This window comes from Wyeomyia smithii, chromosome 3, assembly GCF_029784165.1.
Source record: "Wyeomyia smithii strain HCP4-BCI-WySm-NY-G18 chromosome 3, ASM2978416v1, whole genome shotgun sequence".
NCBI classification, from domain to species: Eukaryota; Metazoa; Arthropoda; class Insecta; order Diptera; family Culicidae; genus Wyeomyia; species Wyeomyia smithii.
The window spans coordinates 1,134,852-1,159,433 of NC_073696.1; the positions used below are offsets into that span (position 1 = coordinate 1,134,852).

The following is a 24,582-nucleotide window of genomic DNA, read 5'->3' on the forward strand; positions in this document are numbered from 1 at the left end:
GTTGGAAAACGTGATGAAACAAAAACAGTACCAACCTTCAAATGTGTGGAATGCTGATGAAACATCGATAACAACAGTAAGTATCTGTTCTATATATCGATTTTGATGATTATTTTGGAAATTTTGTTTTTAGGTTCCACCGAAAAAAAAAAAAAAGATTGCGGCAAAAAAAGGAAAGAAGCAAGTCGGGGCAATAACGTCCGCCGAGCGCGGAGAGACCAGCACTGCTACTATGTGCATGTCTGCAACTGGTCATCATATTCCGCCTTTCATAATCTCCGAGACAGCGTATACGTGATCATTGGAAAGAGGGAGCACCGCCCGGTTCTGAGTTCGCAGCTTCAAAAAATGGATACATGACTATTGACATTTTTAAATTGTGGTTCAATCATTTTTTGAAACACGTTCGGCCCACGGCAAATGCTCCAACGCTCCTAATTCTTGATGGACATTCGTCTCACACGAAGAATCTTGCATTTACAGAGAAGGCGCGAGCAAATAACGTCACAGTGGTAGTACTCCCTCCGCACTGCAATCATAGACTGCAACCATTGGACGTTTCTTTTATGGCTCCTTTTAAAATGTATTATAGTGATGCCGCAGAAAAGCTCATGCGCGAGAGACCAGGAGAAACTATAACTATTAATGATATTTCTGGACTAGTCAATATTGCATTTAGTAAAGTCGCTACAACGAGAGTGGCAGTTAACGGTTTCGAAAAGACGGGCTTAGTGCCATTAAATCGCAATGTGTTCAGCGAGAATGAATTTTCGCCTTCAACGGTGTCAGATCGCCCACCAGCTCCAGAAGAACTCACGTTTGATGGTAACAATTCCCCGAGTACGCTCGACAAAGAAATTGAGTGTTCGCAGATCCAGTCATGTGTCATTGATGAAGCAAACCCACAAAATCTTGTAAAATTGGAGCTGGATATTCCAGAAAAGAATGAATCAGGTTTTTCTACTTCATTCACGATTTCGCCAAATGATGTTTTACCGCTGCCAAAAGTGGAACGTCCCAGAGATAACAAACGAAAACGAGTTAGACAAAAAGCAGCTGATATTACAACCGATGAATACAAAGAAAATCTAAAAAAAGCAAAAGCAGAAAAAAGTATCAAGGAAATCAAGAAAGCACAAAAGCCAAAGACAAGAAAAGCAAAGTCTCTGAAGACTCTACCAGAGGTGGAACAAGATTCACTTTGCTTCCAGTGTGGGTCTATTTTCTCTGATTCTTGTGACGGGTTAGACTGGATGATGTGTTACAAATGTGGCAAATGGTTTCACGAAGACTGTGCTCAAACTACGCAGCGAGATGAAGGATACTGTGGGTGCTGAAAAATCTGCAAAACAACCTATGAACTCTATTGAAAACTTCGAACACATTCGCCTTTTTTGAATAAAATTGAGCCGTTGCGTCAAGATTACACATTTGAGCCAATATTGCTTTCCAAATGTTATTTTGTAAATTTGTGTCCCGTAATAGGTATGAAGCTGTTCTTTAAATGCAAGTAAAACTTAATCCCAAAATTAAATTCCATCTAATTATTTCTCGTTGCTTTGTATAACCCATAAATTTCAATGAAAATTCACGCAAAACAAATATTTGGTGTCCTATGGCGGTTTTACCCCGTGGTGGGCGCTTTTACCCCGCCGGTGGGCGGGCTTACCCCGCCTGAAAAAAATCTGCAAATTTTCAATACATTTTTGAAATTGAAAAACAGAATTGAAAATAAACACATTTATTTTGATTTTTATTTTTAGATGCGGATAATAAAGAGAAGCATCTGTTCCCATAGAATAAATGAAATTTCAGCCGCAATTTTTTTCGCTATAAACGGAAATGCTTAAGGGGGCGGTCTTAACCCGCTTACCCCTACGTATAAAGTATCAACCGGCGGTGTTATCGTTATGACGATTTGTACTGATTATTGATTGTTGGTTATGGTTTCCAGATGGTAGATTGTTATTGTTCGCTTTTGTTGCAGATGTTGTTTAGGGATGGGCGAGCAACGCACGAGTCGTTAATACGTACTGGCTCACGAAAAGAACCCAAGTAACACACGTTGGTATAGAATAGTTGACGTTACCTATTCCATGACATCAAGATCTCCAGAAAAGCGCAAAACATGAAGGCTAGTAGAACTAGTACCGATAACTGCATGAAAGCAAGCCAACTTGGTATAATTAAGTGGCAAAATACATCTCGAGTACTAATACGGCAATGCGCAAATCTGTTGCTATGACAACTGTTAACCAGCGCATGCGCTAATGTGTTGTGTCTGCGCAGTGCAACTAGATCAGCAAATTCTTTTGTCAGTGGCAGTTTTAATTGATTATGAAATGATGACAAAAAATAATATTCAACCATTCAAAAAGAGTTGTTTCTTTTGCTTGAATATTGAAATTGTTTTCGCATAGTTTCAACGTTATCTGAATATAAAATCTAACAAAACTAGAAAACGGTGTTAGATATACAATAACAAAAATCTGAAGTGATATTGGTTACACTGCAAGCGTTTTGTTTACCTTTTGATGGCGCGTCAAAACCGCTTCGAATAAATATAGAAATCGTTCATATAATTTAAATAAAAATTTGATCGAGTAATTTTAAGTTAGGTGTTGAATGCTACGACTACTTTACTAAGGAAAAGCATTTTACAGGTACGCAGTGTTGTTATTAGATTGTCTAATGTCTCACGAAAAGACCAAGTGATAGTGATTGTTATTCTTGAACTCATGTTATTAAAAACCATCTCCAAAACCAGAAAAAACGAGCTTGTTTTCGAGTTGCGGCTGTATTACTAATTAAAAGCAGCTTCAAACACAATATAATAACACAAGTTTTCAATTGCGCTTGTAGTACATTTATATGACTACTTTCGTTGTTACTTATTTTCTAACATGTTTTGTGTGTTACTTGGAAAACAACGGTTTTTCGAGCGCCTCGAAACTGATCGTTCGCCCGAAACCGAAGTTTAGCGATACTTCACGATTTTTGTGTATATGATAAATGTTCTGATTCCGATTCGTATTACTCTATTCATTTTGTATAGTGTGAACAAGTTCTAAATCGGTTGTTTTGGAAGATATAAAAGAAAATCAAAATTCACAGAGATGATTTTTTTCTCTTTTGTCGACCAGTGTACTCTTTTGGGTCAGCACGACAAAGATAGTACAGTATATCTCGTCGATTACCGCGTCATCTTCCTCCTACCGTTTGCAATATTCTGCTTGTGTGGTAGCTTCATCTTCTTGAATAGCGTTGGGCTTTGGAACAGCATATAGCTCTTCTAACGTGGTTGACGCAAGCGTATACTGTAACTTCAAAGGTGTCAAATAATAAATGAACCGTTACTTCCAGGGAGTGAATCGAATCCGTTTAAACCGAATGCGCCAACCATGACACTGAAGCATTTGGGGCTCTGCAGCCTATGCCGACACTTACAGTTGGCTGATCACTGTTCATGCTGTCATTAAGGATCATCTTTTGGCCGATAGTACTCCAGACTTCGCCTTTGATTTTGACTGCTTCAATGATATAATGTGATATTCTAGGCCCATAACCTATATAAATTACGTAATAAAATTTTCTCGAAGATAATAATATTCGGTTTTTTGAGCGAATCAAACTGAGGGCTCTAGCAACTATTAGAAACATTAAATTAAATTTGTGTTACCACACAAAAATCTTGCTTCGCTACCTCATTCTGATCGACTATGTTACATTGGCGATTGCTAACTTGAGCTTCACAAAATCTTTTTTTACTCTTCCTCTTCTTTCGCTTTGCGAACACTGAAGGATTTATCTCTCACTAAAGGATCGGTCAAAAGTATTTTATAGCGGCATGAACAAGTCTCAACCTTGAATATAGAACATATGTATAAATTTTATTTCTTGGTACTAGATCTCTACAGCAAGAGTATGTGATATTTTAAAAACCGATTATTTATCCCAAATATCAATATTTGGTATAATCTTTACAAGTTTTTTTTTCAAAGCTTAAACCCTGAGAATTTTCAAGAGCAGGCCGAGTGAATTGATTTTAACATGGAGTATTTAAATTTGAATTCACTAATTTTCATTAGAGTGATTAGGGCTTTTCGTTGTAAATGAAAGAAAGATGTCGAAAATTGAGAGTTTAATTAGAATACTGAAAACAATAATAACAACTATAACCGTCATAGACCATGACAAAAACATTCAAATCTCGACGTTTTTGAATTTCCAAGCCATTTGGCATGAAAAATAAATCGATTTTGGATATTTAATATAACGTTTCTCTTTGGAGTCAAAAAACTCTCATTTTGCATAGGGACATTTTTCCGAAAAAAAAATTCAAACATTCTTTTGTCATCCTATTAATAATCATCCTGGGAGCAGTTTTTTTCTTTGACCTATCATTTCAATGCTACTTTGTTGTGAAAACTTCAGTGTCTTTTTCCAGATTGTGGACATTCTTCTCCTAGCCTATCTATAAGGATGAGGAGTGCTAAAATTTTTGTACGCAGTTGACATAAATCAATTCCCGTTTTTTTGACGTGGGACTACGTCTTTCTTCACTATACTAAGGTACCTTCTGGAAAAACTGGATTGAGCATGTAACGTTTTTGGTTGGTGGAATGGAAGATTTTAGATACTAATAGCGCTCAAACAACTGTTCCGATTTCAATAGTTAATATACCGTTGGAAAACTAAAACATACAAGATCTGTATAACATGATAATTTTAGTTACCATTTTCTCATTACGCTGTGAAAATTGCGGGAAAGTTTGAAGGTCGAATATCCACATACATTTTTCATACGATTGGTATATTTCCCTAACGCAGACTTTAAAAACATAGACGAAATGATTTCACGCATTCAGTCATTGGCTTGCAATGCCAGCCAATTGGCATCGCATTCATCACCCAACGTAAGCGGCGAAGAAAGAAAGCAGAGATGCTTCCACGTGATTGGTTCTTCCCCCAATCACCCAAGTTTCCCACACTGAGTGACGCTATAAAAGGACATTCCGTGTTGAGAGAAGCTCATCATCATTCATTCTCTGCTAGCGTGTTGAGCAGTACAGTTGTTTATTTTCGCTCCGTTCACTTTGTACGTTCGTTCGTAAGTTTTTATTTTCGCGTTGGAAACCGACGCTACGGTGAACCCTGACATGGGTAAATCGAAAACCGGTTCTAGTACGGGTAAACGGCCTCGACCTGGAAATGCCCCCGATTCGGCGGCTAAGAAGCTTTTGGCCAACAACAGATTTGCTGTATTGGAAAACTCGACGGACCCCGAAATAGTGAAAAAAGAGAAAATTCCACCCTTCTATGTGAAAGGATTTCCAGAAGGTCTTCGTGAAGCAATTGTCTTTTACATCGAGAAAGGACTGAAATGCACTATCCGTATGTGCACTGACGGCTACAAACTGATGGTTCCGGCATTGAATCACTACAAGGCGGTGCAAGTAATACTGCAGCAGCGTAAGGTGGAATATTTCTCCCATGACATTGAAGCAGAAAAACCGCTCAAGGTTGTTCTCCGTGGTCTTCCAGACATGGAAATTGACACTCTGTTAGAGGAACTGAAGGCAAATGGACTCAAGCCAATACAGATCCATAAGATGTCACGTCACAACAAGACTCGGAAGTACCGCGACCAATTGTACCTTATCAACCTGGAGAAAAATTCAACATGTTTGGCGGATTTGCAGTCCATTCGTGCCCTTTTCCACATCATTGTGGCCTGGGAGCGCTACAAACCAGTTCATCGAGATGTGACCCAATGTTCCAATTGCCTGTTGTTTGGACATGCGACTAAAAACTGCCATATGGCCTACCGCTGCATCAAATGCGGACAAACGCACGCACCCGACGCCTGCCAATTGATGGAAACTGCCGATCCTGTCTGCGCAAATTGTGGAGCTGATCATAAGGCCACCAGTCGTTCCTGCCCAAAGCGGGCGGAGTTCATCGAGATCCGCAAAAGAGCCTCAACCAACAACCAACCCGGTCGGAGAAAAGTCCCAGTGCCAGTGAATAACGAGCAAAATTTTCCAGTCTTCACATCGTGACGTGCAATCCCAGTGCTTCCACCTCTCCCACTGAATAATCGGCTTACAACCTCGTTTGCCGATGTCGCAGCATCGAGGCGTTCCTCGCCTCCCCCGGGGCTCCCAGGGCTTACAACTCCTGCCACTGGAATGAAGTTTACCCGCACAGACGCCGAAGAAAACAGCGCAGATTCCCTTCTCACTACAGAAGAGTTCGTGCATCTCCTGGCCGAAGCATTCGTAGCCCTTCGCACCTGTAAAACCAGAGCTGAACAGCTGCAAGCAGCAGTTTCCATCCTCACCAAATATGGCCCGTGAATGCATCAACATCGCTAACTGGAACGCTTGCTCGTTAAAGAGCAAAGCCATCGAATTCGCTGATTTCCTCAACGAGCGGACTATCGACGTAGCTATCATCACCGAGACACATCTAAAACCTGGCGTCAACATCTACCTCCCCGACTTTCGAGTTGTTCGGCTCGATCGTACCCACTCAGCGGGTGGAGGCGTAGCCATCGCGTTGAGGAAGAACATCTGCTGTAAGCTGCTGCCCAGTTTCAACTTAAAAGTCATCGAAGCGGTTGGGGTCGAGGTTTCTACCCCTGTCGGCCCTATTATTATCATAGCCGCCTACTGTCCGTCGCAAGTCAGCTCAAGGAACGATTCATCCTCTAATCTGAAACAAGATCTCGTCAAGCTTACCAGACATCGGCAAAACTTCATCTTGGCTGGTGACCTCAATGCCAAACATCAAGCCTGGGGCAACACTCGAAGCAATCCAAATGGCAAAGTCGTCCACAATGACCTACAAGCATCTTCGCACATCATCCTGAGCCCAGACTCCCCCACCCGGTTGAGTCGCTCTGGTGTCCACTCGACCATCGATTTTTTCATCACCAACATGGCAAACCTTTCGAATCCGATCGTCTACCAGGAACTGAGCTCGGACTACTTTCCAGTGGTGGCCGAAGTGGGCTACTCCGCCAATCGATTTCGAGCTCGTCGTCGCAACTACCATCGTGCTGACTGGCCACGGTTCCAGCAGTTCATCGACGCCAACATCCGCTACAACACCGAGCTTGAATCGACGGACGACATCGATCAGTGCTTGCAGATCATCGACGAGGCTCTATCCTTAGCCCGTGACCAACACATCCCTGCTTCTGACCTGGTGAGTTACACTCTGAATCTAGACAGCCTAACTAAATCTTATATAAGACTTCGTAACACAACTAGGCGCCATTATCAACGTACTGGCCTGCCTCACTTAAAGTCTTACTGCAATCGTCTTAATAAAATCATTAAGGCCCGGTTGGTGGATCTCAGAAACAAAAGCTTTGAAAGTCATATTCGCTCTCTCCCAGATTGTGCAAACCCCTTCTGGAAATTAACTAAACTTCTGAAAAACAAGCCGAGACTTGTCCCTCCTCTCTCCCATTCTGATCAACAAGCTGGCCAAGTTCAGCTAATAACACCAGCTGAAAAAGCTAATGCACTTGGCCAGCATTTCGTAAATTCTCACAATTTTGGTCGTTCCCTGGTGAGCCCCTTTGAGCCTGATGTGGCAGCTACAATGTCCAGAATCGCTGTGACCCCTCTAGTTGTCCCAGAGGAATCTATAATTTCTGCAGACGAGGTAATGGCAGCCATCAAATCATGTAAAAATATGAAGGCCGCGGGTGTCGATGGGGTGGTCAATCTCGAATTGAAAAATTTGAGCGTTGACTTCTTTCATCACCTCGCAAAGATCTTCAATAAGTGCTTGGAACTTGGCTACTTCCCGTCCCGTTGGAAAGTCGCCAAAGTTATCCCCATCCATAAACCTGGGAAGGATCCCACTGACGCTAAAAGCTACCGGCCCATTAGCCTCCTTTCATCTATTTCGAAATTGTTCGAAAAACTGATTCTGAGACGTATACTAGAGTTTGCTGATCAGAACAACATCTTCCTTAGAGAGCAATTTGGGTTCAGGAAGGGGCACTCCACTGTGCACCAGCTCACCCGGGTAACGAACATTATCAGGCGGAACAAGTCCGTTTCCAAAACAACTGCCATGGCGTTGTTGGACGTTGAGAAAGCGTTTGACAACGTCTGGCACGATGGTCTTGTTTATAAGCTGCATCGGTGCAACTTCCCGATCTTTCTTGTGAAAATCATCAAAAATTATCTGTCGGGTAGATCATTTAGGGTCTGCTTGAACAACTCCCTGTCTGATACATTTAATGTTGATGCTGGGGTCCCCCAGGGTAGCCTCTTGGGTCCTATCCTCTTTAACATCTTTACGTCAGACGTTCCTCCCCTTCCGGATGGTGGTGTACTGTCCATGTTCGCGGACGACACTGCCATCATGTACAAAGGGCGAGTGATCCGTTCGCTGACTAGAAAACTTCAAGCAGGCCTGGATGTTCTATCCGGCTACTTCAACAACTGGAAGATTTGCATCAATGCGGCTAAAACACAGGCCATCTTATTTCCCCACTCAAACTCACGTCGACTTGTTCCGCCTGACGACGTCAGGCTAAAAATTAATAATTCACCCATCGAATGGTCGAGAGAGGTGGGATACCTCGGTCTTGTTCTGGACAGCAAGCTTATATTCAGATCACATGTGGAAAAAACATCAATCAAAGGCAACATCCTAATTAAATCTCTATACCCACTGATAAACAGAAAATCCAAACTGTCCCTGAAGAACAAGCTTGCTGTCCATAAAATGATTATCCTGCCAGTATTAGAATACGGTTTGCCAATCTGGGAGAGTTGTGCCAAGTATCACCATGATAAATTACAGGTTATCCAAAATAAGATCCTAAGGATGATCCTTAACAGTCCTCCAAGAACGCGTAATTCTGAGATCCACCAACTAGCCGGTCTAGATACACTTTTGGTGCGCAAACAGGCAATTCTGTCTAGATTCAGGGATGCTTGCCAGAGGTCAATTCACGAGGCAATTCGATCTTTGTCAATTTAGTTTTTAAGATAGTATTAGTTAGGTAGCTTATTCAATTTTATTTAAATTCATAAACTTACCGTGCCATTAAGGCAAAGATGTAAAATTAATCTTCAAGATAATCTAAAAAACCAATCTAAATGCACTACTACGAACAAAAATGACGAGCCCTTAAGGCTGACCAATTATCCTGTCATAAATTATACCTCTGTGAACAATTTCAAAAATAAAAGACAATTCAGCAGCAGAGAGAAGCTCATTCCCTGGTCGACCGTCAAAGCGAACAGTTCGGCTTCCCTTCGATCTGAGTTGGACCCCACCAGTGGTAATCTAATTCAGATATCGTTGTTGGAATACAGCCCGAAACTGGACGTGATCGGCACTGGGGACCATTGGAAGCCGTTGGAAGGGACCATTGGAAGACTTGGAAGCCGTTTGGATGCTGCCGATAGTAATTTGTGTAGGTATAGTATGTCGTATACCAAGTGTGTGTGTCTGAGTAGCGTTAGCGTGTGTGTGTGTGTGTGTGTGTGTGTGAGTAGCATGTGTGTGTGTGTGTGTGTGAGTAGCGTGTGTGTATGTGTGTGAGTAGCGTGTGTGTGTGTGAGTAGCGTGTGTGTGTGTGTGAGTAGCGTGTGTGTGTGTGAATAGCGTGTAAGTGGGTGTGAGTAGCGTGTGTGTGTGGGTGTGAGTAGCGTGTGTGTGTGAGTAGCATGTGTGTGTGAGTAGCGTGTGTGTGTTTTTTTTTGTTCATGGATTGTTGTGTATGGTATTTTTCGTTTGGTGTGTGTTATATACTATGGCTATGGCAGAATTAAATTTTTACACCCACAATAGTCCCACGTCAAGCCTACGTTTGTGCACTCAAGCACATACCCTTTAACTTTTTTGTGTGCGTTTCCCGATGAAACACTGCTAATGAGGTTTTGTTTTCGAACCCATCATCACTGTCGTCAAGATAGAAAGCTAACTTTTGTTTTTGTATCAACGAGAGGGGAAGCGCTGATGAGGAATGATTGATTAGATGAAAGCTGAATCGACTGGAATGAAATCTTGAAAATATTTTTTTCTATATTATATCGTTTCTATGCTGCTGAACATATTCTATTCTCGTCTTTATTTTACGATTGGTGAACATTTTTGGTAGTTTTCACATGATGAAATTAATGTGAAATTCTGATGTCAGCAGGTATATGTGATATGACGACCGTGAAAAAGTTCAATCGTTAACTGTGCCAAGCGACGCAAAGAAAGTGAACATACGAAGGTTATAAGCTTCTTTTCAACTTTCAGCCGAATGACTGACATTCACAACAATGGATGAGATAAATTTCACCGGCTGTCTGTTAGATGCGCAATCCAAAGGAATGAAATCTGAACTTCAATGATATGTTTTTCAGATAGCAGACGGCAGCAATCCATTGATAAACAAACTGTTTTGTATTGTTGTGAATCACTGGAAATCTCGTGGCACACATAAAATAATCAATCTGTCACAAAATCAACATCTAATTAAATTCAATATCAATTTTTTTTAATAATAAAGGTTGGTTACCTTTCGCCTGCCAAATAAGCACGAGTGCAATTTTTTGCTCCCAATTGTTTTGATTATGTAGTTCAGGTGTTTCCGACTTGATAGCAAGTCACATTGTGTAGAAATCGTAATTAATTTCGTAAACACTTGAACCGGTTCGAACAATGCTCAATCCCGTGTTTCGGCTTCCCACAATCGAAGCCGTCAATCAAGGTGCCTACGCATGACACTTATCTCGATCCCCCCTTAAGCAAAAGAAAAAAAAATCATAATCCAATAAATGAATAATTATTACCATTATAGCAACGTACGCAGGCAAAATATTTTCCGTTCTTAAGCGTATCTCCGCTGTTGGTCACTGGCGCACGTAATTATGGCCTTCAGACTTCCGTTGGCACTGGAAGAAAATCTCACTCTGGTTTAATTTTTCATTTCTTCACCACCAAATAGAAATTCCCAACCCCAGTAGAACACTAAAATATTTAAACTCATCCGCAGTATGAAACAAGGAACAGCAAAAAAAACTATTTTCTAGAGTGCTCAGCCACAAACAAATAGATAAGCCAACGAGTGATAAGTGATGGCGATAACAAAGTGACGGACACCTTTTTCCGCGCTTCTCGCTATACCCAGAGGTCGGGGCGGGCATATAAAGGTAATGCAATTATTGCCGACTAAAAGTGCCGCATTTCGGGTGATTCCGTCAGTGACAGTGTAACCGAGCGATGACCAACGCCGTAGGCGACGGGAAGAACCAATGCAAACCGTTGGCAGTGGCGTTATTAATCGCAACTTCAATACCGGCAGTCAAGTGCACTCTCGAGAAACCCGGCAGTGGCGTTGCCTGGGTTTGTGATTTGTGATTGTGGTTTTAGTAGCGCAGATATTTGTTTTGTCGGTTTTTTTTTTTTCTTCACCTGGTTTTGTTCATCGGAAACAACCGAGCACCGTGTGTGTGCTTGGAGTGTGCTGCTGAGCGGACCTGAGCCCCTGTTTGAGTCGAGTCCAGTCGAGTCGAGAAGCCCTATCATGTGGTCCCCGGAAGCGGAAATCAACTCAATTGCTTTTACCACCATGCGGCATTCGGTGTCCGCGTCGTCCGGTAGGTATTTTTTTTATCCGTTGCAGAGAATATTCAAAACTGGGCCAATTGTTTACCCCCTGCAGACAGATATGATTTATTTCGTGAATGAAACTGGGCCGAGAAAAAGATTCAAAATTTTGCTTTCTGATTCTTTTTGAATATCTTCATAACAGGTAACAGTGAATCCTAGGCCTTTGATATTTGCTATTTACGAGATTGTACCGACGAATGTTTTCAAAAATTATCTTTTGAGTTGCTATTGCATGTGCCTAAAATATAGTGAAAGTTTCTTCTTGCAGTGTCATTGTTTGACATAGAACTACGTCTTTGTTTCAAACACATTATTCGGCACATTCAGTGACAGTGAAAATGAGACCGATAATGGAATTACATCAAATTTTCAGGACATCACTCAAGAAAGTCTACCTTTTTCAAATAATTTTCTATCAGGATAGGAATCGTTACACCACCACCACTAAATTTTATATTGCTGTGACAGTTTACCTAGACATAAATCTCCATGAATCTTCTGCATCGACCTTTTCCCCGTTCAACACGTAAATTCTAAATGATTTATGTATAGTCGCACAACACTTCCTTCTTTGGCAATGTCGCGAATCATTACCGCCCGAATGCTCATTTGACGTAAACGACAGCTATCAGCCGCAAAAAAAAGTTCGCTGATGGATGTTAGGCATGCAAACGTCAAGCGGGCTAACAAACAACCGCGCGCCACCATCATCGCTTGGCACGCCATCAACGGTAAACGGAGCAAACTGGTTACTGATTCGTGAGCTGCGAAAATAATTTGACGCTTTTCCTATCTGATCGCGCGTTACCTTTCGTAGCCGCCTACTAATACCTACAATACAATCTGACAGCAAAACAAAAAGGTGCCAAGGCAAGTACAACATAACCGATAATTGCTCCTGTTAGAGAACTCATCATCGCCACCTTCGGGGTGCGAATGTCGTTCGGAAAGAAAACACACAGCCAATTTATCGCCACTCGGATAAAGCAATTTCTCAATGGAAACTCGTCTTTTGGCTCCGTTCCACCAACCTGGTTGGTTTCCCCGGCAAGAGGTGAAAATTGGTGACACTGGAAGCCATTTGTTTCGTAAATTAATTTGCTTGGCTTAGCTGCCTGCATGCCGCAGCTGGAGTTGTATGCACCTGTTGGCTTTCTTAAACGATTGTCGGGGTTGTGTTACGAACGGAATTGCCGACAGGTGTTCGATTTGCATGCCTCTTGGTGAACAATGCACCTTCGAGGACGTAAACAGATTCTTGAAAAATAAACAAAATGAAGGTTTTTTCGCGCTCCTCAAGGCAAAAGGTCAAAGTTGGCGGGATGCAATCGCTTTTCCTATCGTGAGTGGGTACGATGAAGATGAAGGCTGTCGATAAAAAAGAGTTCGGAATGTAGTATTTTCAGCCCATTCCCTGCAATTCGAAACGAATCATACTGAGGACTTACTGCACTTCGGTGCTTTGAATAGAATCAAAAGGTCAAGCGGAAATTATACTTTTCGGAGCGGCCGGCGAATACCCAAGCAGAACTAACCAGGCTATAAATCCAACCACGGTCGTACGGCGCTGCTATCTAATCATGGAATCGCTTGATTTAACGTTCCTTAGTCTACTGACTATCAAATATCGGAATGAGCAACGATAGCACTGATTACACTTCGGAGCTTCTCAGAAAAAACTTATCCGACTATTTTCTTTATTTAGCGCAAGAAACGACCACTCTTGAATGATTCCTAGCTATTCCGTCTTTTCTGTACCAGAACTAAAGAAAGTTGGTTTTTTTCTCTACATCCATCGCGTACAGTCATTTGTTCGGATGACCTTTTGAGAGACACGACTAGAAAGCACTGCTATCTTTGATGGCGCCAAACTCGGCTGCTATGTGAAATTACGAACAGCATTTTTCCCTGACTGTTGGTAGACTTTGTGGCGTTGTCTACTGCGTTTTTTTTTTTTGCTATTTTTTGTGTCACCTCTCTGGAAAATTGATTTAGGTACGGCACGTGTGTTGGGTGCAGTTCATTAATCAAAGCAAATCCTCGAAGGGAACAAAACTGGTATTGTGATGACAGTTCAAGTGTTCCCTTCCAAAACAATATTGATGAAAATTTCAAAAATGCCACAAAATATCTTAGCTTTAAAGTGACTCTGAAATTGCTTAAATATAGTAAAACTCCTACCCATATCATAACTTCCTTTTCGCCAAGATAGCGAAAATGATCCCATTTACATCAACATGTTCATCTCTACTGCCAACGTTCGGGTTTGTTCCGCTTACCATGCTGGAGCCGGCCACTGTTTACGTTTGCCGATCGATGCCAAAAATTTACGGCTATTTGCTCGCCGCACTCTTTCCGCTGCTCGTTTATCACGCTCGTCGCACATGTATGTGTGTTTGTGTGTCTGTGCGTGTGTGTATGTGTGCCGTAGTCGTTTAGAACCAGATAGAAAGTAACGCAGCATGGGCATCCTCCGCTCGATTGACAGCGGATTGTGTAACCAATAATCGATTATTTTAATAACTTGTTTACACTTGCCCGATAGGGTGGTGAATAAATCAAATCGAAACGACTGCTAGCCAGCTGGAAGAGTTAGGAAAATTGCTTAATCAGCGTGAACATTAACATCATCATCAGCATCAGCATCTTTGTGGTGTTGAGAAATTAGCAGCTCATTCGATATAATTCGCTTGGCAGTAACTGATTTTGTTAGTCCTTAATTTAGTGCTTCCTTTACTCATGTTTAAAACATTAAATCAATCAGTGCGCGGCATTCGATTTCAAATTAAATACCACCGAATATTGCTGTTAAATGGAGTAAGTCAAAGTGCGGCTAAAAGGCGTAACTTGGCTGCGGATGGAGAAATATTGCAAACCATAATTTACACAGTTTCTCACGCGAATGACATACGATAATTAATGGACATGGGTATTGGGGCGAAATCATGTCACGGAAAGCAGTGGGGACGCATGATGTTCTACTGAATTCTGCACAGACAAACATTACATTGCACCATAGATGCCAGAAATATTGTTTGCAAGATAAAATCGATACGGTAGCCTAGCGTCTATCAAAACAAAAGTGAAACTGTCCCTAATCTTAACTCTTTCTCCATCGTTGAGTACTAGTTGATTGAATTTTATTTTTGTTTTGTTTTTCGTCTCGAAAATTGTATAAGAATCTCTTTTTTGTTTTTTACCAACTGACACGGTACACTTCACATGTTGTATTGTAAATACTCTGAAAGGTCGAAAAATAATAAATTTTCTTGATTTTTTTGACGTAGAACTACGTTTTTCTTTAGACTACCACATAGGGATGTAAATAGGAAAACTATTAACGAAAAGGGGACGAAAATTGTCATTTTTTAAATGCTTATAAACCGGTTTGTTTTCAACCGATTTCTTTCATTTTTGCAGCAATTGATTGGAACATTATACACGCATCCACCCAAATGTAGAAAACTGTTGATTGATTGCGCGAACTATTGTACTATTGATAATTGTCAAGCCTAGTTGAAACGAAAATTACGTCCTCTGATTGGTCGCTCGCTGCCTTTCCCTAAAAAGGTCGACAGAATAGTATAACTAGTGAGCTGCAGTAGCGGGTTGCACCAGTACACAAATCACAGTACACAGCAGCAGCGAGGTAGCACCAAACGTCTCGATTTGCCAGTTAAGGGCTTCGACCTTCTGTCCGCAATGAAGTTTTGCTTTACCTTGGCAACAGCACATTCTGTGCTGAATCCAAGAAAACAAAATTTGTCGCGGCCGTCTTATTTACTGAATGAGAAAACAGCTTTTACAGATTTATAACAGCAAAATGCCTTTCTCAAGGCAAATAATCAAGTAATTGAAGGTTGATATTTTTTGGCAATAACACAATCATTCTGTGCTGGATCCCAGCAATCAAATTCTGTCGCGGTCAAAAAATTACTTTATTCATTTACCTAATCCTCCCCACAAAGCACAAAGGCTGCGATCAGCATAACCGATTTTGAGCAACAAACTGCCCGGTCCTGTTACAACACCTCAACAAAGGTGATTAATTCGACTTTACAGGAATAAATTGAAGTCGATTCAATCAATTTGCATGAAAAGAATTTCGTCGTCTCCCAGCTGCTCAGTTGCAACATGATGCAACACGCAACAGCGAGCAAACGAAATCGCTTGCTGTTACAAATCGCAATAAGATACGGGTTGAAACCGTTGCGTGTGTGAGAGCACCATCGGTGTTTATTCGCTGGATACAAAAATAATATGCGAATTGTGGAATAATTTGTCTGAAGAACATTAGGGAATGGAACAACTGAACTGAAAGGCGTGGCCTATTTCGTAGCACCCTTCGGCTATAAAAGAGTGTTTCTGGGAACACTCGCTACTTTCATTAGTCGGAAAGTGAGCTGGATGGACCGTCCACAACTTTGACAGCAGTAGCAGCAGATATCAGCACTCAGCGGTAACAGAATATAGCAGCGGGTTGCGCCTGTGGCTGCCTTCAAATTGAACAAATCACTTGCCCTGGGGTTGGTCATCACGTCTCAGTAGCAGCGCGGTTTTTCTCAGCGTGTGTTGCCAGACTGCCATTATTCCCCCCGTGTTGAAGCAGCATGAAGATTGCCATTAGGAAATCAAATTTTGAACATCAAATGCCTTTTTCAAGGCAAATATACAAGTCATTGAAAGTTAATAATTTTTGACAACGCAAGCAAGCGTTCTGTGTTGGATCCTAGCAATTTAAATCTGAGGCACCCGTCTAATTTACTGAATGTGAAATAGCTTCCACAGAGCATGTTGTCCGTGAATCTCAATTCCCCCACTGTTGAGGCAGCTCGAAGGTTGCGATCAGCAACCGATTTTGAACCGCAAAATGCCTTTTTCAAGGCAAATAAACGAATAATTGAAGTTTTATAATTTTCTGGCATCAACACAAGCAGACATTCTGTGCGGGATGCAATAAATTCTGTTGTAGTTGTCTAATTTTTACTTTTACTTTATTTAGTAAACCCCCCACTATAGGGACAGCGCAAAGGCTGCGATCAGCATGACCAACTTTGAATAACAAACGGTTAACGTTTATTCACTAGAAATTCATCCAATTCAAAACAGGTTTTTGTCTGAGTACAATAATTTGCACAAAAAGACATCAAAAATTTTACCGCATTATCAGACGCGTTTCTCCAGTCATGCCTCGTGAACGTGAAGGTTCCCTATCACAGACATAGATATCGTGCTCCAGCACGTTACAACACGTGGAAATTGTCTTTTGAAGTTGAATACTTCTCTCAGGAAGTTCGGCTACATAGGGATGTGAAATGAAAATCTAAAACCGAAAACAGTGAAAAATATGTCCAATTTCAAATGCTAATAAATCGGTTAGTATTCGATGGATTTCCTTCGTTCTTGTAGCAATAGATTCGAAAATCTTCTAAGATTCTTCCCAAAAGAAGATAATTGTAATTTTATTATTCGCACTATTGTACTATTGAAAATAGTCTCAGACTCAGACAATTGCACTATTGTACTATTGAAAATAGTCAAGCCTTGTCAAAACGAAAAATTTGACCTCTGATTGATCGTTATATGATTGCTTCCCAAGCACGGTCGACAGAATCATATACCTTGCAATTGAAAACATGCTATTTGGCCTATATAAGAGCCTGTTTCAGCCGGAGCCGCTCATAATAGTTCTAGACAGCGACAACAGCAGTCGTCCTTCCTTAGCAGCAGCACTAGCCCTGTGGTTGGTCATCACGTCCCAGTAGCAGCGCGGTTTTTCTCAGCGTGTGTCGCCAGACAGCCGTTATTCCCCCCGTGTTGGGGCAGCATGAAGATTGCCATCAGGAAATCCAATTGTGAAAATCAAAATGCCTTTTTCAAGGCAAATAAACAAGTCATTGAAAGTTAGTAATTTTTGACAACGCAAGCGAGCGTTCTGTGTTGCATCCTAGCAATTTAAATCTGTCGCGCCCGTCCAAATTACTGGATGTGAAATAGCTTCCACAGTGCATGTTGTCCGTGTATCTTAATTCCCCCACTGTTGAGGCAGCTCAAAGGTTGCGATCAGCAACCGATTTTGAACTGCAAAATGCCTTTTTCAAGGCAAATAAACAAATATTTGAAAGTTGATAATTTTCTGGCATCAACACAAGCGGACATTCTGTGCGGAATGCAATCAAATTCTGTTGAAGTTGTCTAATTTTTACTTTATTTAGTAAACCCCCCACGGTAGGGGCAGCGCAAAGGCTGCGATCAGCATAACCGACTTCGAATAATAAACTGCCCTGTTGGAACGCATTCACAAAAGCAGTTAGTTCGACTATGCAGAGCTAAAATAAAGTCGATTCAATCAATCAGCATGAACAGAATTCCGTCGTCTCCCAGCTGCTCAGTTGCAACATGATGCAACACGCAACAGCGAGCAAACGAAATCGCTTGATGTTACAAACCGCAATAAGATACGGGTTAAAACCGTTGCGTGTGTGAGAGCACCATCGGTGTTTATTCGCTGGATACAAAAATAATATGCGAATTGTGGAATAATTGGTTTAAAGAATATTAGAGAATTAGAAAACTGAACAGAAAGGCGTGGCCTAATTCGTAGCAACCTTCGGCTATAAAAGAGTGTTTCTGGTGAATCCAGTTTCATTTCTTAGTCGGAAGGTGAACTGGACGGACCGTCCAAAACGTTGACTGTAGCAGAAGCGGATTGCAGCAGTGTATCGTCAGAGTGTCGTTATTCCCCCATTGTTGGGGCAGCACATAAGTTGCCATCAGCAAATCTAACTTTGAAGAGTAAAATGCCTTTTTCAAGGCAAATAAACAGGTTATTGAAAGTTAATAATTTTTTGACAACACAAGCAAGTAATCTGTGCTGGATCCTAGCAATCAAATTCTGTCGCGGCCATCTAATTTACTGAATGTGGAAACAGCTTTCCCAGTGCGTGTTGTCAGATTGCCTTAATTCCCCTACAGATTTTGAACAGAAAACTGTGCCTTTCTTAAGGCAAAAAAAACAAATGATCGAAGATTAATCGTATTTTCGAAAGAACTCGAGCGCCAGATTTCAACAGCAATTTCTTTCTGTTCGTTCATTGATATCGTATTTTTTCATATGCGAATTAGAAGCCTATAGCACTGCAATTGCAAAAAAAAATCAAATATGAAGCGTCACCCTCCATTTGACGTATTATATTTTTAGGATTTGCATCCTCGTACGATAACAAAGTATCTTCAATAAATAATCGGTGCTTACCTTGTAGATTATGTTTGTAAATCATTGATGTAAAGAAGGAAAAATAGTGGCCCAAAGTTGCTACCTTGCGGAACGTCAACCGTCACTGAGGAAAGTGAGCTATTTATCCCGTTTACGCAGACAAACTGCCTTTTTCCTGGAAGATAGCTACAAATTAGGTCATTTGGAATCCCTCTAACTGCATAATACTATAGTTTCTGTACACGCAAAAGTTGAAGTCTTGTACAATCATTGTGTCTTCCCGATTCGCACAAATGTTGCACAAAACTCGCACAATAAATGTGTGAAACGCATAACGCAACAGTTGTACTGCGAATACATTGACATAGAATGAAATCAGAATATGTATCATATACCGACACTTTATTTCTCACGTCGAGTGTATTAGTGACTGCTACTCATGGAGCAGTGCAAGCAGCAAACAAAAACTTGTGAACTCACTAGATTTAAATAGTTATAATACTCGAACGATTGATTTCGATGGATTTGGTCATTAAACAGTACCATTGAATGATTTGCAAAAAAAAAAACGAAACAAAATTCTGTTCACAATGTTTTGTAATCACCGCAAAACTAGCAAAATCCTCCATTCCAAAAAGCCACAAAAGCGTTGCCGATTTTTTATGGCAATATTTGTATATTGTGAATAATTATTTGTCATCCTGTGCACGCGCTTTTTTTTAAGCGACGGAGAAATTTCTCTCTCGCTCGTACGATTTCCATGTACGTGCGACGAGACTAGACACATCACATACAACCTGCAGGTTGCTCTTTCGGTTCGGATTGCGAAGCGCAAGGCTATGTCACGTACTCACGTCGCTTGACGAAATGACCGAGACACCAGTGCAGTACATACTTGATACCAGTGTTGTTAGTCTCACTCATGCTGTCGGTGCGTGCTTGCTGCTACTCAGGGTAATGCATGAAGAAGAAAGAGTATCTTGAAAGCGTGTGTGTAGAAGACTGGAGCAATGTAGCATATGAATTTTTTTTAACAGTAAATAATGTGCATATTGCAATTATTACTGAAACATTTTTGAAACCTAACATAAAATTAAAATATGATCCCAATTACGTGGTTCATAGATATGATAGGATTCAGGGTTCCGGCGGTGGAGTTGCAATTGTTATTCATCGCCGAATCAAACATCGTGCTCTTCCCCATCTTGAGACGAAAGTTATTGAAACTTTGGGAATTGAAGTTCAAACTGAACTTGGGATTTTATTTATTGCCGCAGCATATTTACCATTTCAATGCACACGCGAGCTCAAAAATTATTTTAAAGGTGATTTACAAAAACTCACCAGAAATCGTTCGAAATTTTTCATAATCGGCGATTTTAACGCTAAACATCGTTCATGGAATAATTCTCAAAGTAATTCCAATGGCAAAATTTTGTTCAATGATTGTTCTTCAGGATACTATTCTATTTTGTCTCCGAATAGTCCTACATGCTTTTCTTTTGTAAGAAACCCTTCAACAATTGATTTGGTACTAACAGATCAAAGTCATGTATGTAGTGATTTGATCACACATGCTGACTTTGATTCTGACCATCTTCCAATAACTTTTTCTTTATCACATGAATCAGTTTTAAACCCTATGAGCTCTGTTTTTAATTATAACAAAGCTAATTGGGAAAGATACAAAAATTATATTGAGAGAAATTTCAATAATGAGCTTGATTTGCAAAACGAAGTGAATATTGATTCCGCTTTGGAAGCATTAAAATGTGCAATTGTTGATGCCAGGAATTATTCTGTTCCAAAGGCTCAAGTGAAATTTGATTCACCAATAATTGACGAAAATCTTCAACTTCTAATTCGTTTGAAAAATGTCCGCAGACGTCAATATCAACGTTCTCGTGACCCTGTTTTTAAAACTATTTATAAAGATTTACAGAAAGAGATTAAACACAGATTTACTCTTCTGAGAAATCAAAATTTTGAAACTAAAGTTGAAAAATTGAAACCATGTTCAAAACCTTTTTGGAAGCTGTCGAAGATTCTTAAGAAACCTTCAAAGCCTATTCCAGTTTTAAAAGATGGTGAACGTTTTCTTGTATCCAATGAACAAAAGGCTCAAAGACTTGCTCAGCAGTTTGAGAGTGTTCATAACTCAAATTTGAATTTTGTGAGTCCAATTGAAAATGAAGTCACACGTCAATTTGATTTAATTTCTTCCCAGAATTTTTTACCTGCAGAAATAATTGAAACTAACTTGAATGAGATTAAATCAATTATTAAAAATTTCAAAAATATGAAAGCACCTGGTGACGATGGAATCTTTAATATACTAATCAAACATCTCCCTGAGAGCACAATGGATTTTTTAGTGAAAATTTTCAATTGCTGCTTCAAAATTGCATATTTTCCCAAATTATGGAAAAATGCAAAAATTACTCCCATTTTAAAACCGGATAAGAACCCAGCTGAAGTTCCAAGTTATCGACCAATCAGTTTGCTTTCTTCAATAAGTAAACTGTTTGAGAGAGTTATTCTTAACAGAATGATGTCACACATCAACGAAAATTCAATTTTTGCAAATGAACAGTTTGGATTTCGCCATGGGCATTCCACAACTCATCAATTGCTCAGAGTTACTAATATGATACGAGCTAACAAATCTGAAGGTTATTCCACTGGAGCTGCTCTTTTAGACATAGAAAAAGCATTCGACAGTGTTTGGCATAAAGGTTTGATTGCGAAATTGCAAACTTTTAATTTTCCAATTTTCCTAATCAAAATTTTAAAAAATTATCTTACTGATCGAACTCTGCAGGTTGTCTATCAGAATTCAAAATCTGATAGATTTCCTGTCAGAGCAGGTGTGCCTCAAGGTTCAGTCTTGGGTCCAGTCCTGTACAACATATTCACTTCAGATCTTCCTGATTTGCCTCCAGGATGCACAAAGTCATTGTTCTGCGATGACACAAGCATTTCCGTAAAAGGAAAAAGTCTTCGTGTCATATGCAGTCGATTGCAGAAAAGTTTAGATATTTTTTCTTCCTACTTGCAAAAGTGGAAAATCTCTCCCAATGCTTCTAAAACTCAAATGATAATTTTTCCGCATAAGCCTAGGGCTTCTTTCCTCAAGCCAAACAATAATCACGTTGTCAAGATGAATGGGGTTATTTTAAGTTGGTCCGACAAGGTTAAGTACTTGGGACTAATTTATGATAAAAAACTTATTTTCAAAGAGCACATTGAGAGTATACAAGCCAAGTGCATCAAATATACGAGATGTTTATATCCTCTCATTAACAGGAATTCTAAACTTTGTTTAAAGAACAAACTCTTGACTTACAAACAAATTTTTAGACCAGCAATGCTTTATGCTGTACCGATCTGGTCAAGTTGCTGTTCAACAAGGAAGAAAACGCTCCAAAGGATTCAGAATAAAATTCTGAAAATGATTTTGAAGCGTCCTCCTTGGTTTGGTACACTCGAATTACATAGACTTACTGGTGTTGAACCATTAGAAGCTATGTCAAATAAAATTATTAACAATTTTCGACAAAAATCGTTGCAATCCTCAATTGCTACGATAAGCTCTCTTTATAGCCAATAAGTTAGCAATTAAGTTAGTTGTAAGTTTACTTCTCCTTTTCTGACAAGTAGGTTTAAATCCCTACGAATGATAAGTCCTAATTGCGAAAGCAAACAAATCCTAACAATTAAAATTACAAATTTCTAACAGTGTTGAGAAGTCACCATTTGTGATTGGACACACATACTCATTATTTACTAATATTTATCATAAATACTTAAGCTACTAACAAATCCCCCCTTAAAAAAAAAAAAAAAAAAAGCATATGTCTCGTTCTCAAGCAGAAAGAAGGAGAAAGGTTTTGCTTTTCGCTCGCTTTACAATGCTGCTTGATACCAGTTGAAATTGTTTAAGTGTAGTAGTTTGAGGCTGCCAAATACATTGAAAAAACGTTGGGCATTAATTGCGTTATGCCCAACACGAAATCATTGTACTGGTTTCAAATCACATCAACAATTGCGCTAAAACCGAACAATTTTGTACTGGTTTTACACCATTCAACTTTTGCATGTAGCAATCGATAGTGTCGAATGCTTGTTTTTAAGTCAAGGTAGAGTACATCAGACAAGTGCTTAGAATATAATGCCATATTTATTTCATCAACTAGCTAACTGGCTGCAGTTAGTTTACTGAAACCCGTCCTGAATCGATATTGTTGACTATACAAAATCTTGTAATCATTCGAAAAGTTCTGCAATTTTACTCAACGTCGAAAGTACAAATACAACAGGTCTGCAGTTGCTGACGTCAGTTTTGGAACCAGCTTTATGAAAAGGAGTTACTCGTTACTCGGAGTTACTTTTAAACAGTTCGGGAAGATGCCCGCACCCTTTGGTTGGTTGAAAACGTCAAATACGACCACTTGTTCCGTAGCGGGTCGTACACAAATCGGACATTAAGTGGCGTAAGCATATTGTATTTGTTGATTTCTCGGTGACTGTTAATCGTTGAGGCAAGCTGGGGTCCACTGGTACAAAAGTAATCGTTGAATGCAATCGCTTCCGACTGTACACTGGTAAGTCGTCCATTTAAGCCTTGGTGCTACATTCCGATTCGGAATTTGACCTTCTGTTTACTATACACAGACTTCGCAGCCAACCGTTAAGTGTACAGGACGGTTGCGGGGCTAGCGCTACGATCCTACTGACACTAACAGTCTCACCCGAGTCAAGACTAGAACCAACGACGACTGGCTTGTTAGGCCAGCATCGTAACTCGAGACTAGCTGGGGAGGCATAAGTCGTCCATTTATTGATAGTCTTATTTTGGCTGGACCATCATTTTCGCTTTCTAATGTTAAGCTAGTTTATTTTGTTTATGGTTTATGTTTATGGTTGTTTGAGCGGAATAAGTTCTCATATTATTTCCTTTTACATGTATCCTTGATTTTCTGCACTATCCTGGAAACGTGCGTCAAGAGTTCTCTGAGTTTTCTTTCAGACGACCCCCAAGCAACAATTGAAACATGATAAAACAATAAAATGTAATCATTTGTTGCACTAATGAAATCCTGAGGTTTCAAGGAACATTTTTTGTTACTAAAAAAGTGTAAAGATACAAGAAACAAATAAAGTTGCATCGCTGCTTCAAAAATCTTTACACCAACAACGTAATTCGCGATGTTGGACAACAAGTTGACACGTGAAAACGGCATTTGAAAACCTAGCCTTCACTGGATAGACCTAGTGGGCGGAGCATATAAGTTGCCAACTTGATGCTTGCGAGATACACAAAACAAACACACAACAATAGTGCTAAAAGTTGCTGTCACGTTCTCAAGTCATGTAACAGCAACTTTTGGTCGATCGTTCGCCTCATATTTTCTGAGATGAGATTAGGTACTGCGTTGTAACTTTTTGCTGAGGTTCATACTGATGTCCATGTCTCCAAGGCAAGGCGAGCAATTCACATACGGGAATATTGCTGTAATGATAAACTTAGGTTCTTTACAGCATTTCTTGCAAATTTTATTATCTTCACAACACGCGAGAGTGAAATGTTACAACTTTGTAACGTGTAAAATGTTAAATAAAATAATAACATTGCTAAGGTAACCAACCAATGGCCTTTTATTTTATCGCGCCTTTGATACTTGGACTAGAAGTCATTCAAAAACCATTTTTAAAATTCAGCAGAA

The 24,582-nt window shown here is 40.1% G+C and overlaps 1 protein-coding gene across 6 annotated transcripts in view; it reads left to right on the forward strand.

The window, feature by feature from the left end:
• LOC129727178 (apoptosis-resistant E3 ubiquitin protein ligase 1) overlaps positions 1-24,582 on the forward strand; it is an 83,280-nt gene that overhangs the window by 19,021 nt on the left and 39,677 nt on the right. For 2 of the 6 annotated variants that reach the window (XM_055684723.1, XM_055684726.1), the window contains exon 2: positions 11,024-11,627. The exons of 3 other annotated variants lie outside the window; for them this stretch is intronic. In XM_055684723.1, coding sequence (XP_055540698.1) covers positions 11,555-11,627 — 73 coding nt within the window. In that variant the 5' untranslated portion in view covers positions 11,024-11,554. Of the gene's footprint in view, positions 1-10,975; positions 11,628-24,582 lie in introns of all 6 variants that reach the window. One more of the 6 variants, XM_055684724.1, reaches the window with a different exon arrangement.